At 38.4% G+C, this 14536-nt stretch overlaps 1 protein-coding gene across 1 annotated transcript in view; it reads right to left on the bottom strand.

Annotated features, from left to right (window-relative positions):
- Positions 1–14536, bottom strand: part of LOC136858228 (NFX1-type zinc finger-containing protein 1) — a 161445-nt gene that overhangs the window by 27872 nt on the left and 119037 nt on the right. Inside the window, exon 12 of the mRNA XM_067137614.2 lies at positions 9693–9783. Coding sequence (XP_066993715.2) covers positions 9693–9783 — 91 coding nt within the window. The remainder of the gene's footprint in view (positions 1–9692; positions 9784–14536) is intronic.

Raw genomic sequence — 14536 nt, 5'->3', positions numbered from 1 at the left:
ACTTTATATGTATTATTAATTCCCAATCCCTATATTATTAATGGGATTAACCACTACAAACACTACATTTGTCATCAATCAAAATTGGGTCATTTTTCCCCAGAAAAGAAGTATGTGGGGTGTTTTTTGGAAGTAGAACAAGTCTTTAATTTATTTAATTAATTCATTGTGGGTTTTGTTTTTACAGTGTAACGTTTCTAATTGCAGTTCATATGTTTTCCCTAAGTTCCTCCAATGTGCATGGGTTTGCCTGGTACTCTTTGTCCTTCAGGGTATCCCACAAATAAAAATCATGGACTGTTAGATATGGGGAGCAGAAGGGCCATAAACCAGCACTAATCACCATCTTTAAACACTTCCATAATTATTGTATCCATGGACTCCTCTGCTGTATGAGCAGTTAGTTTTCTAGGTAGGCAGGAATTATCTTTCTGTGTGCACAATGAAGATGAAGATCCATTAAACACAGGAAATTATAAAGAACTTCTGAACTACACAGCAATTGGATGACTGTTTAAAATCTATGGTGTTTAGAGGAACTTCTCCTGAAATTCAAAATGATTTCATTGCAGCAGTCAGTGGTACAATTAATGAGGCAATAAAGACTGAAATAAATGGATCTAAATTTGTGTCCATTCTCATAAATGAAACCTCTGGATTTCCAATGCATCACAATTATCAACTTTCACTCGGTACATAGATAAATATGGACATGTTCGAGAGAGATTCATTTAATATTCTCTGATGTGAGCAACTTGAAGCCATTGAAGCCGTATGGAATAGAAGATAAAATCACAGGACAAACTTACAATAGTTCACTGATTGTATCTGGCAATAACAATAATTTCGTGTGGCTATTTCTAGCTGAGTGCAGCCATTGTAAGGCAGACCCTCCGATGAGGGTGGGCGGCATCTGTCACGTATAGGTAACTGCGTGTTATTGTGGTGGAGGATAGTGTTATGTGTGGTGTGTGAGTTGCAGGGATGTTGGGGACAGCACAAACACCCAGCCCCCGAGACACTGGATTTAACTAATGAAAGTTAAAATCCCCAACACGGCCGGGAATCGAATCCGTGACCCTCTGAACCGAAGGGCAGTATGCTGACCATTCAGCCAACGAGTCAGACTATCTGGCAATGTTGGAAGCTCGCAAACACTAGTAAGAGAGAAATACTCAAGAACTGTTTGTGCACTGCTATGGTTATGTTTTGAATATAGTATTACAGCAATGTGTCAGGAAGATTAAGGAATCCAATAATTTATTCACTACACTAGCAGGAATTGTTTCCTTCTTTACAAAATCAGCTAAACGTACTCACAAACTGAAGGAAAAGATTAAAAATATGCTGTCTAGACTACCGTCTCATCTACTACATGGAATTTCTTATCATGACTAGTAAATATAGTCAAACAGAGTAGGTACAATCACATCAAACGTTTTGAAACCATTGTTGACAATACCCAAAAATGGAACTGAAACAGTTCTACAGGCTGATGGTTGTGCAGTTTTTCTGAAAGGTTTCTTTTGTTGCTTTCTGTTGGAAGTATTTTCATCATTGATTTGTCATGCAGATGTGCTTTACAATGTGCTGCAAACTAAAACCATGGATATAGTCTTCTGCTGTGAAAGAAATCGAGATAAGTGAGTGTTCAGAAACACATGCCTCAACAAATTTGAAAAATTTTGGAATGAAGATCAGGAAAATGCACATGAAATGCAAAGAAAACATAGGAACCTAGAGCCTGAAACTATATACAGCACGACATTTTGTGAAATTATGGACAATCTAACAATTCAGTTAGAAGACAGATTACGTGATTACAAGAAGTTACATTGTACAATTCTTCTAGATTCACGAAAGTTTCCCTAAATGAAAGAAACCTTTCCTGATTCAGCTTTCGCACCACTGTTTTGTGTGTGTTTTTTTTTTTCTATTGGCTTTACGTCGGACTGACACAGATAGGTCTTATTGCGACGATGGGACAGGAAAGGGCTAGGACTGGAAAGGAAGCGGCCGTGGCCTTAATTAAGGTACAGCCCCAGCATTCGCCTGGTGTGAAAATGGGAAACCACGGAAAACCATCTTCAGGGCTGCCGACAGTGGAGTTCGAACCCACTATCTCCCGAATACTGGATACTGGCCGCACTTAAGTGATTACAGCTATCGAGCTCGGTTTCGCACCACTGTTAGCTGCATACAATAGATTTTTCAATGCTACAAACTTACTGTGTTTTACTCCTCCTTGGACTAAGAGATGTGGAGCAAACCAGTGCATCTTTTAGTGAAATACATGTGCAAGAAATACAATGTTAACTATGTCCGAAATATACAAACTTGATGCACTCATCCTTGTCATTCTGGCAACAACTGCAACAGTGGAAAGTTCATTTTCTGCCCTAAAAAAAGAATAAAATCTTATACTAGATGCTTTAATTTCCACTGAAAATGAGTTACTAATGGAATTAAGAAACAATCCCAAATGTGACTTCAGTGCTGCCATAATTAAAACATTTTGCAGTAAGACTAGAAGAACTGGAATTCAAATTTAACTGAGAAGAGTTTGTGACCTACTGTCTTTATACCAGCTAATTATTATCATCATAGTAACTATCGTCATCGTTGTACAAATTCCAGACATTACCCTATGCCTATACACACCCCACACCACTGACCCAAATGATGATATGTCTATTAATCTGGGCCTTGGCAGCAACAATATAAATATGATAGAATCATGCTCCTCATTCTTGAAATACTGTATTCCAATAAAAATAATCGAAGCATCTAAATTCAAAGAACTTTGAAAATTGTTCTGCAGGATAACTCAGGAGTAGGGCTGAATGAAATGTCAAGAGTAGAATGGAATTACTGGCATTCGATTTGAACATCTGTAGTCTGGAGCAATAAATTTACTACTACATGGACTATATCTTTTCAGGAAATGTACCATAAAACATACTCTCATTTTAATTATAAATGACAACATTCTAAGACAGGAATGTAAAAGTTCCAACCACCACTTATTCATACGTAACATCACAAAAACAAAATAAAACCAGAGGTCTGTCAAATGACTGCTGCCCAGTCAGATGACCTGCAGATATTGAGTGCCACGTGGTCAATGTGACAACATCCTTATCCATATTGCGTGGCTTTTGTGACTGGGTCCACTGCCTCTCATATCAACTCAGTTTGGTTGGCCACTGAAGACTGAGTAAACCCTGCTCCAGCACTCACTCAGTTCAAGGTTAAGATCCTTGTGGTGATGATGATGATGATGATTGTTCTTTAGAGCAATCTAACATCTAGGTCATCGGCCCATAATGGTACAAAATGAGACAAAATGTAATGACAAATTAAAAGTCCAAAATGCTCCACTGACCAGAATTCAAAACATGAGGACGAAGAATGAATGGATGGAAATGAATTTAAAACAAGTGGATCCGACCTGCAATGACTCACGTTCACAGAAACTGACGTTCAACAAGAGTATTACTGACCAAGGGACTGCTTCTATAGCACAATACTGAATCGATTATATTTGTAGTCTAAAGGGGTCCAAAATCCAAGTCACCAGCTCCTCATAATGGTACTTATCACTAGAAAAGTAGAACCATGGTATTTGTCATGTTGTGGTACTAATCTAGCATAGACTTGCGATATTCCACACGTTACGGTACTACTCACAGGTAATGAAATTCGCACATGTGACACAGACCTATGGTGTTTCGCACATTGTGGCACCATTTACATGCAACTCAAACCTATGGTGTTCATCACATAAGTGTACTAACCACAGTGACTCGTACTATCCCATGGTGTTGTTCGTATAGTAGCTACTAATCATAGTCAAGCCAGAACCATGATGTCACTCACCCATGGCGTCGCTCATATAGTGGTACTAATCACAGATACTTTAAAAGCCAACAGCGCACTCTGTTGCTACTAATCACAAACCTATTTTGTACCTAACATAGTGCTGCTACTATGTGCAAGTAAAAGCGACCCATGGTGTTCTCCGTGTGGTGATACTAATTACAAGTAGTCACATGGTTCTAATTAGATCGTCCCTTGGTCACCCCTTTTAGTTGCCTCTTACAACAGGCAGGGGATACAGTGGGTGTATTCTTCTTCTGTGTCCCCCACCCACAGGGGGATCCTTGTAGAAGTCAGTAATTGAACCCAGGAACACAGGGTAAGAGACAAGCAAGTGCACTAACTGTACACCATGGAGCTGGCATGACATTTCATTCTACTGGTGCTACATATAAACATGAAATTCCTTTTATAAGAGTAGATATACCAAAGCAACAAGAGAGATTTCATGTGCTTAGAGATATTGGTCTCGATCAGCCGTGCACAACCCGTGGCCCACCGCTATCATTACAGCAGCGCAGTTTGCCAAACATAAAATTAAATAATATTTAAATGGACTATGTCGATTCACTTGCCATTTTAAGTCTGCTAACTAGGCAGTGCAACTATGACATCTACTGACCTTGGAAACTACCAAGTCTTGCTAACTAAACACATCACAGTACTCTCATTTTTTAGATGCTATTAATTGATATTCAGGTAACCCACAATTGAAAAGAAAATCTGGCAATGCGTCACTCCTTGATTTCTATACGCTGTTCTTATCTAAAGAAATGGGCCATTTCAATACCTATGCAATGAAAATGAAAACTTTATTTGGTAGCACTTGCATGTGGAACAATCACTTTCAGTGATGAAATATTTGAAATCCGAAAGACAATCCCGACATAGTGACAAACATTTGGTGGGAAATACGCAAAATGCAACATTAAACATTGAATATGACATTGAACAGTGCCACAGTTCTCATTAATGAGATACAATTTGAAGCTTTTGTAAATTACATTTATTATTAATAGTTATGTCATTGTTGAATCATTAACTATGTGACATTAACAAATCAATATTAGTAAGATGTATATGGAGGATTGGCAGATAAGACGCTATGGCCCACCATCAGAACATTTTTTAAATATTAGCCCTCAGACTTCACAAGATTGACCATCCCTGGTCTAGATGTTCCAAGTCCTTTACATGAAATAGTAGCAGTTACAATATCTCTTGCTCATAACTACAGACGAGAATTATAGGCACTAAAAACAGTTAAAATAGGCAGGCATATAGGCTCTTAAATTAGCCAAAATAGGCATGTAAATAGGCACTAATGTGTAAAATAGGGAACAAAATAGGCATGAAAAAATACTTATAATTTAATAACACACTCAATAACTATAAAAGGAATTTACAACAAGCAACTTTTTAATGTTTTCCAGTAACAATCTTGTTCTCCTTTCGGGCAGAACGTTTTCTACTGAGAGAAAGATCTCTCAGCATCACAGGAAGTAACTGGACAAAACTTCAATGAAGCCACTTCATCTGGTTTTATTTCAGCTGCTACATCTGCCTCACCTCGTAGGACCCTGGCTACTTTTACCGTCGCTTTTCATAATGGATTCTGCTGCAGGACTCTTATGCAACTTTTTGCTGACAGCGGCTACCTTCCCAGAGGTTCAGTCAAAACTTCTCCTGTCTTCTTCCACAACCCTAAATGACTCAACCAGGGAAAGCCACTCTTATCCAACTCGGTGATTGCTCCCGGAAACTTGTTGAAGTTTGAAGATGCACCAGTTTATGCAGGCGGATATTAGCTCCCACCATTGCAGTGCACAGGTCTATAGAAAATTGATCCAATAATTGGGAGATAGTGGGTTCGAATCCCACTGTCGGCAGCCCTGAAGATGGTTTTCCGTGGTTTCCCATTTTCACACCAGGCAAATGCTGGGGCTGTACCTTAATTAAGGCCACGGCCGCTTCCTTCCACTCCTAGGCCTTTCCTATTCCATCGTCGCCATAAGACCTATCTGTGTCAGCGCAACGTAAATCAAATAGGAAAAAAAAAATTGTTGTTGGTCGCTGTTCACAGTGGACTGATAGAAAAGCTGGGATGACAACGCTTTCTGTACTCGTATAAAATACATCGCGGTATTTAAATGTTGATCTATGTAGTATCTTTTCACATTTGATCTGAAAAATAATAAAATTTACTTAAATTACAATGTTCCTATATCTTAAATTTCTACAACTAGGCTAACTGGCAACTCTGCTTAGTATATAACAAGTATAACATGCATTTGTTTCATAAAAAAAAAAAAACAGGACTGTTAGAGGTGATGTTTCTAGAAGTACAAAACTTTAACGTAGGAACAAGAGAATTCGTAATTAAGTGGAAATATGTCCTCAGAAATGTTCAGCTGTAATCTAACAGTTTCCTGTCAAGTTCACCGGGTTAAAAAATAATAAAAAATGATGTGAAACGATACCTGAGTAGCGGAGAAGAGAGATCCTTCCTATATGCTTGTCAGGGACTCACCAACTCTCCCTAGCAGTATTCTTACTTAGAAGATTTAAAACAGAGGCACTATAAATCTCCGATTTGTGAACATTTATGTTACTATTCACTGGCTTTGGTCAGCTGGGTCAGCTGTCATGAAAACTATTTTCTGTTGCCTGCAATAGATCCTGCATCATGTGTGTCCATTAGGCTGCCACCCTCATTGAAAATTAGAAAACCACGTGATTTGCAAGTGTGGTGACATGCACCCATAACCTTACTTATTGTCACAATTTAGCAGGATTCAAATGGGATGCTAGAGCTTACGCACCCCAGACACTCTTTGCTTGCCCCCCTCCCCACAGCACAACGGTTACTAACCGGACATCACCAATCAAGATCAACGGTCTTTTCCCTGGCCTGGTCTTGTAAAGATAGTCTTCGGAGCCTTGCAAAACATGCTGTGACATCGTCCTAGCTGCACCACATTTGATCTTCAACCTGTGTTTCGGGAAGGCTTAGCGGAAGCGCAATAGAGTTCACTAGAGCCTACATGTAGCGCTGGTGAAAGTTACTCAAGATTTTTTAAATGCCATTTCAGTTGTAGTCCACTTCCATGGTGTAGTAGTTAGCGTGATTAGCCGCCACCCACGGAGGCACGGGTTCGATTCACGACTCTGCCTTAAATTTGAAAAGTGGCGCAAGGGCTGGAACAGGGTCCACTCAGCCTTGGGAGGACAACTGAGTAGAGGTGGGTTCGATTCCCACCTCAGCTATCCTCGAAGTGGTTTTCTGTGGTTTCCCAATTCTCCAGGAAAATGCCGGGATGGTACCTAACTTAAGGAAGCGGCCACTTCCTTCCCTCTTCTTTGCCTGTCCCTTCCGATCTTCCTATGCCTTCATAAGGCCCCTTTTCAGCAGAGAAGGTGACGCTGTCTGGGCGAGGTACTAGTCCTCCTACCCAGTTTTATTCCCCAACCCAAAGTCCAAGACACTGCCCTTGAGACGGTAGAGGTGGGATCCTTCGCAGAGTCCGAGAAAAACACCTACCCTGGAGGGTAAAGAGATTAAGAAAGAAAGAAAGAAAGAAAGAAAATATTTCAGTTGTAAATCTCTATTTTCAGAGGAAATGAATCAGAGTTCAAAATACCGATTTTTATTCTCATCCACTCTGTGACAAGAGACCACCAGCATTCTAACTCCTCGTTCAGTAATTAAATGATTATTTACATTTTTGCAATATAAATTATTGAAAATTCATGCCTAATACAGCCTTGCAACAAAACAACTTTCCACGATACGTAAATTAATAGGCCTATAAATGCCACAATGAAATGCGATCGTAGTTCAGTCACAAAAAAGATACAAACCAACTTATCTCCTTACAGCAAGCTTGGCAGAAGACTACCCTTCCATGCGTAATGAAACTGGGATCCCATGTGACCCACCACTTCAGCCAATAGGACGATTTTTCTTTGCAATAACATTTTTTCACGTCACGCCAACACAGATCGGTCTTATGGTGACGATGGGATGGTAAAGGCCTAGGAGTGGGAAGGAAGTGACCGCGGGCTTAATTAAGGTACAGCCTGGTGTGAAAATGGGAAACCACGGTAAACCATCTTCAGGGCTGCCAACGGTGAGGCTCGAACCCACTATATCCCGGATGCAAGGTCACAGCTGCGCACCCCTAACCGCACAGCCAACTCACCCAGTAATTTTCCTTTGGGCATTGCCACAGACAAATTTCTTCTTCTCAATAAATCGCAACATGTCCTGAAGATAAAGCGTACGCGTACAACAGTTGACATCGAGAAAGAGGTATAAGGGATATGGGTAGTGCAACGTACTTCGTAGTACTCGCATATGTCTTAGAAGGTTGGAGGGGTTGAAGGCTTCCAGGTCATATTGTTCCTTGTTTCTCCTGATGGAAATCTCCCAAGAACTATTTCTGGTGACTTCTGAGAATTTCCATTTTTGTTCGTGGGGTAAACAGGTCTTGAGAAATTTGAAGATAATACCATGAGCAATTCAGTTACAATATAATGCCGTGGAAGAAAATCGACATCAAATAGGCAATTATACTCCAAATAGCACAAACCCCTGAAATAGACATTTATAGGCACAATAAAACCAACGAAATCTAGCTTAAAGAACCCTAAAACGGATTTATATCTGAAAAGCCTACGTTTTTGAACACAGGAATAAAATAGGCAAATAGGCAAATTCCTGTCTCTACTCATAATCATTAGGGAATGGAATAATTTATCATACGAAATGTTTGATAAAAATTTCCAAGTTCTTTGAAACAACTTAAAATCAAAAAGGATTTCAGTAATCATCATAAAGAGAGTGTACAGGAATGAATGTTCATAATACCACACAACAATTCAGATTTGAACCCACCATCTCCCAAATGCAAGCTCACGGCTATGAGATTCTAACTGTACGGCCAACTCCCTCTGTCATACAATGATTTAATGCTGCACTAACTCAGGTAGGTTTTTTGACAACAGTGAAGGGGTAGAACGGGAAGGAAGAAACATTTGCTTTATGTGAAAATGGAAAACCAAAGAAAACAATAGTCAAAAGTGTCAATGGTTGGGTTCAAATACACTATTTTCCGAACGCAACCTTATACCTACACAGCCCACACGGTACAGTTTTTGCTTTAATGTAATCACACCTAATGGTCAGAATATTACTTAGCCATAGTCAGGAATCACTTGACAGGACAGACAGGGATAATTCCAACAGATGTTAATTAAAACTGCTTTTTAATCTTTATTTGACACCTCATAATCTGCAGGCTTTTGGGCTGAGCAGCGGTCGCTTGGTAGGCCATGGCCCTTCGGGGCTGTTGCGCCATGGGGTTTGGTTTGGTTTTACTCTTTATTAAAGATGCATAATATTTCACTTATTTCAAAGAAAACCTCACCAATATACGGTTTGTTTAGTATCCCTTATCCTTAGATAATAGGCAAGCATCTTGAAAATAAAATATATCATCAGTTCAAAATACCTCTCTCTTCATATGCCCAATAAATTTAAAAAACACTTAACTGACAGTTTCATTCTTATCTCTGCCTTCCAAGTTTTTCATTTAAAGACCCTTCTTTTTTTATAAAGCTTTTGCAAATAACACTTCTATAAGCTTCCTATATTATCTTTGGAATATTTCTATTATAAAGCAACAATTATAACTGTTAGAATGAAACTATTATTCTCTCCAAGATTTGCATGTTTCCTCTTATGCAGTAATAATTAAAAATGCAGTAGTTTGCTAAATGTTTAAGATTGATAACCATATTTTAGTACTTACCAGCATTAAAACATGCTCCTCACACTTAGAAATTCGATCTTCCAATTCTGAGATTTCAATTGTGTGCTTACAGTCGACCAAGAAGACAAACCTGCAATGTTCATGCACATATACGTAACATTAGACTAAATAACTGATGTCTCATAGTCAAAGGCCGTACAATCTAGGAAAATCTTATAAGGGTGACAGCCAAGTATGGATTTTTTTTTTTTTTTTTTTACACAATTCTGAGCATTTCTCAGATGAGATTTATCAACAACAAAAATTCAAACTATGAACACCTTCAAATACCACTGAACTGAGCTAGAATCAAACTAACCAACTTGGGCTCAGAAGAACAACACTATCTGAGCCGCTCAACTTGGCTATTGAAGTGAATAACACTTAGAAATGGTTGTGGAAGCAAGGAGAATTTGAAGGAACTTACTAGGAAACTGAATCTAACAAAGAAGTCAGCTAAGGATAACATGATGGCAAGCATAATTAACAGTTATAAATTTTAGTGAAAAATGGATCAGCATTCCAGGAATCATTAAAGAACAAGAGGAGCGTATATGTGAGGATCTACAGAAGGTAGAAATATTCAATCAGCAGTATACAGTGGAACCTTGATTATCTGTTCCCGGAAACTACACTTTCTCAGATTTTGCGTTCAAATCACATGGCCCCACGAGCATCCTAATTAAATCATATTGTAAAAATCCTGCATCATTCATTCCTCGAAGAAATGATTTCCCAGATCAATCGTCAAGAAAGGTCAGTCCCATCAATGCTAAATCCTCGATCAAGCGTTTTTCACTAAACAGTATCTCATGAAAGGACGGCTACAGCATACCTATAGATCTTGGCATTAACGTTTTGTTATTGCAGTAGTTAGAGTAGGAACAAGTACTGGAAAAGTGATCGGTGGCAAACATGCATTAGGGATTATCTTAGCATCTCATTCTGCTGGTATTGTTTAGGGAAATCTCGAAAATCATAGAGCAGAGTGTGGCTGCAACAACTCTAAGAAGACAGTGCATTTTGACAGCTCTACTTGAATTGAAAGATAAAAATTTCATGATGTTCCGTGTTGAAATGAATCGCAATTAAATTGAAATAATAAATAATGTAGTTCAACCTATTCAATACAAATAAATGAGAAATGTAGTGTTATATTTCTATTTAATTATAAGTGGAAGCGGTACCAGTTTCGAGCCCAATCTGGGTCATCATCAGCCGAATAAAATGCAAAAACAATGCAGAGGAAAATCAGAAATTAAAGAATGAATCTTTCACAAAAACAGTTGAAGAGGCAAAATAAGATAATGGGGATTGGCACTGTGCAATTTTAAATCGTAAAAACTAGAAGTAGGTCAGTCACTTATAAGAAGTAAGGTAAGATCTTCTGAATAGTAGCACAACACACGCAAAGTTCGGCAAAATCTCAAAATGTTTACGAGAAGAGGTGAACAGTATGCATATATTATCAGGCGCGAAGTCACAACACTATTTAGTAAATATGAAGTCCCAAAATTGTGTAGAAGCCGAAGACGAGTTGCTTGATTGAAGCGAATTGCTAGCTCCTGAAGATCAGCGCAACACACTTAAATGTCCGGCACTGTGCTTTCATATGCCGATAGAACTCTGTGAATGGCTTGATGGTCCAGTCTGTAATTGTTTCGGTTGCAAAAATGTGTGTATGTATATATATGTGTAATACAATTTAATATAATTGAAGAATGTAACTATGATCTTGTAGATTCTTTAGAACGGTTGACGTAAAAAACAATTGTGAAGAGAAAAATAGTAAAAAGCGCAATACCGGAAATAAATGAAAAATGTATATGCACAGTGCCCTACTTCTTAAAGATAAGAATTCAGGTCGTAATTGAGGTAGTCCAAGGCAGTGCAAGGCACGAGTTTAAATTAGAATGTAAAGACCCAAAATGCAGGTGGCACTATAGTACATACAGTTCAATTCGGAAAGTAGGGTGGTGGTGGTGGTTTCTTTTTTTTTTTAGAGGAGAGGTGAAAGGATTAGTAGATAAGAAAAGATTAAAAGGATTGGAGAAATAGGATGGGAAAGGATAAGATAGGGAAATAAAGGAGGGATAGTTTAGGGGGCTTAGGAGGGTGGGTTATTGGAGGTAGGAAATGTGGTTAGGAACTTTGTAAGGCATGGAAAATTCAATTTGGGTTTTGGAATTTAGAATTTTTGCGAAGAAGAATTAGGAAGTCAAATAGTATATTGGGTTTTAAATAACGAATTGAACACCATCCGTACTATCGCTGAATTTAATAGCTTAAACAACTCTTTCTTAAACCGTATCAACAAATTCAAATACCATCCTAAAACTACGTTATCAAAAGACAAAGCCAAACCCACTGCATTTTCCACTTTTACTTTCACTCAAGATGCTTATAAAATAACTAATGTTCTTAAAAAACACAACATGAAAATTTCTTTTAGAACCAATAACAGAAATCTTGATATATTACACAACTCTAAATCAGTAAATAAATCTAATGCTTTTTCTAATTCCGGAGTATACAGCTTCAACTGTAACAACTGCAGCTCCTTGTACATTGGACAAACTGGCCGCAACTTTAACATCAGATACTTCGAACATATCAATGCCATTAAATACAACAGATTCTCTGCTATAGGACAACACATACAAGACTCCATGCATAATATCACCAATATTGAAAGAAACATAAAAATACTTAAAATACTGAAAATTGTTTAATTCTCCTTGACCAATACTTCAACCCTAATTTTAATTTGAATGACATTTCTGAAAACCCTATTCAATATATTTCAATACGGATTAAAACATGAGATTAGTCACTTGCAATCAACATCTTTATCATGCTTGTGATTAGTGATGGGCAGAATTAAATATATAATGCATTCAAGAACTTCTGAGAATCGATATTTCAAAACCATATTCTCGAGATCAACATAACCTTTAAAAGCCTATGTAGGCCTAATTTATGCAGTACAACGTTTCCATAAAATTACTACAAACTGTATACCCGTGATCAAATTACAATGGAAGATAAAAATAAAACGAAGGGATTCTGCCATTACTATGGGTGTTTTTGTATCTAATGTGCTTTACTGTATTAGATTAGAGAATTTAAAAACCACTTGTGGTCAACTGTTGTTTGGCTTGATGTTATAAGATTTTTCGATGTTTTTGGCTGATCACATTTGCTGACATGAAAGAAGTTTTCACAGGAAAGTTGAGGTTTCCCAGTAAAACTGATCATACAGTATAGAGATGAATGTTTGTAGCCAGCCCTGTGGATTAGCTTGCCTGCCTCTCACCAGGAAGAGCTGGATTTGATTCCCGGGTATGCCAGGCATATTTACCTGGATATAAGGGCTGGTTAACAGTCCACTCAGACTACACGATTACCTGTAATTGAGGAGCTATCTAATGATGAGATGGCGACTCCGGTTCTAGAGAGGCAGGAATAACTGCCGAGAAGATTTGCCACACTGACCATGCGTCACCTCGTAATCTTCAAGCCTTCGGGCTTAGCAGCGGTCGCTTGGTAGGCGAAGGCCCATTAGAGCTGTAGTTTGGTTTAGGAGTGTTTGTAAGATTATAATTATACACATATCATTCTTGTGATGTTTGGCCAAATTGTTGATTTTAATTCATTCACAGATTTTCAGTTTTCCTGTGTTGTACGTTTCTTGCCCGGGTCCCTTTAAAAACTGGGAAATGAGGTTCCACTGTATAAAGATTTTGGTTACAAGGTTAATGTCCAGTTGGAGAAGGTGACTAATATATATTGATGGGGGTGAAAGTTCCTTATGGGGACCACTGCAAGTACCTGGGTGTTAATAATATAAGGAACGATCTTCACTGGGGCAAACACATAAACAGGATTTTAAATAAAGCGAACAGATCTCTGTACATGGTTATGAGGGTATTTAGGGGTTGTAGTAAGGATGTAAGGTGCAGATGAAGTGAATGTGGATATGATAAAGGCAACAGGCATCCGGGGTATGCAATGGCTGCACAGAGTACTAAATGCCATATGGACAGACAACAAAATACCTGTTGGAGCAAGGGCGTTTTAATTCCCCTGTTTAAGAAAGGCAGCAGATGGAAACCCACCAACTATAGAGGAATAACACTGCTGTATCATGGGCTAAAAATTCTAGAGAAGAACACAGAAAGGAGACTGAGAACCATCATTGAACCACAGTTAGAGGAGGAGCAATATGGATTCAGAAGTAACAGATCAACAATGAATCTCATCTTATATAGTGAGCAACCAGCTGCATTTGTGGATCAGTGGTAGAGTGTCGGCCTCCGGATCCCAAGATAGTGGGTTCAAACCCGGCAGAGGTAGTCGGATTTTTGAAGGGTGGAAAAGTCCATTTGACACTCCATATCGTACGATGTCGGCATGTAAATGATCTTTGGTGACACATTTGGTGTTTATCCGACAAAATTCATTAAAAATCTCAGCCACAAACATCCAAGAGAGATCCAGTTTACTCCGTCTGCCATCTAGTGGGTCTAGAGTTAAACGGAACGTCAAAATTAACGAGCAGACAGCCAGATGACATCAAACTGAAATGTCTGCACACAGTAGCTGAGGCCATACGATTATTATTATTATTATTATTATTATTATTATTATTATTATTAACAATGGATTTAATTTTTAACACCCGCATGCTGATGGAAAAGTATTGGGAGAAAGGCAAGAACCTGGTCATTGTATTCCTGGATATAGAAAAGGCCTACGATAATGTTATAAGAGAAAAGATCTGGGAGTGCCTGAGGAAAAGAAATGTGCCTGAAGGACTGGTAAAGAAATTTCAGATGTACAAA

The sequence above is a fragment of the Anabrus simplex genome, chromosome 1 (assembly GCF_040414725.1).
Source record: "Anabrus simplex isolate iqAnaSimp1 chromosome 1, ASM4041472v1, whole genome shotgun sequence".
NCBI lineage: Eukaryota > Metazoa > Arthropoda > Insecta > Orthoptera > Tettigoniidae > Anabrus > Anabrus simplex.
This window is presented reverse-complemented; position numbering and strand designations above follow the sequence as displayed.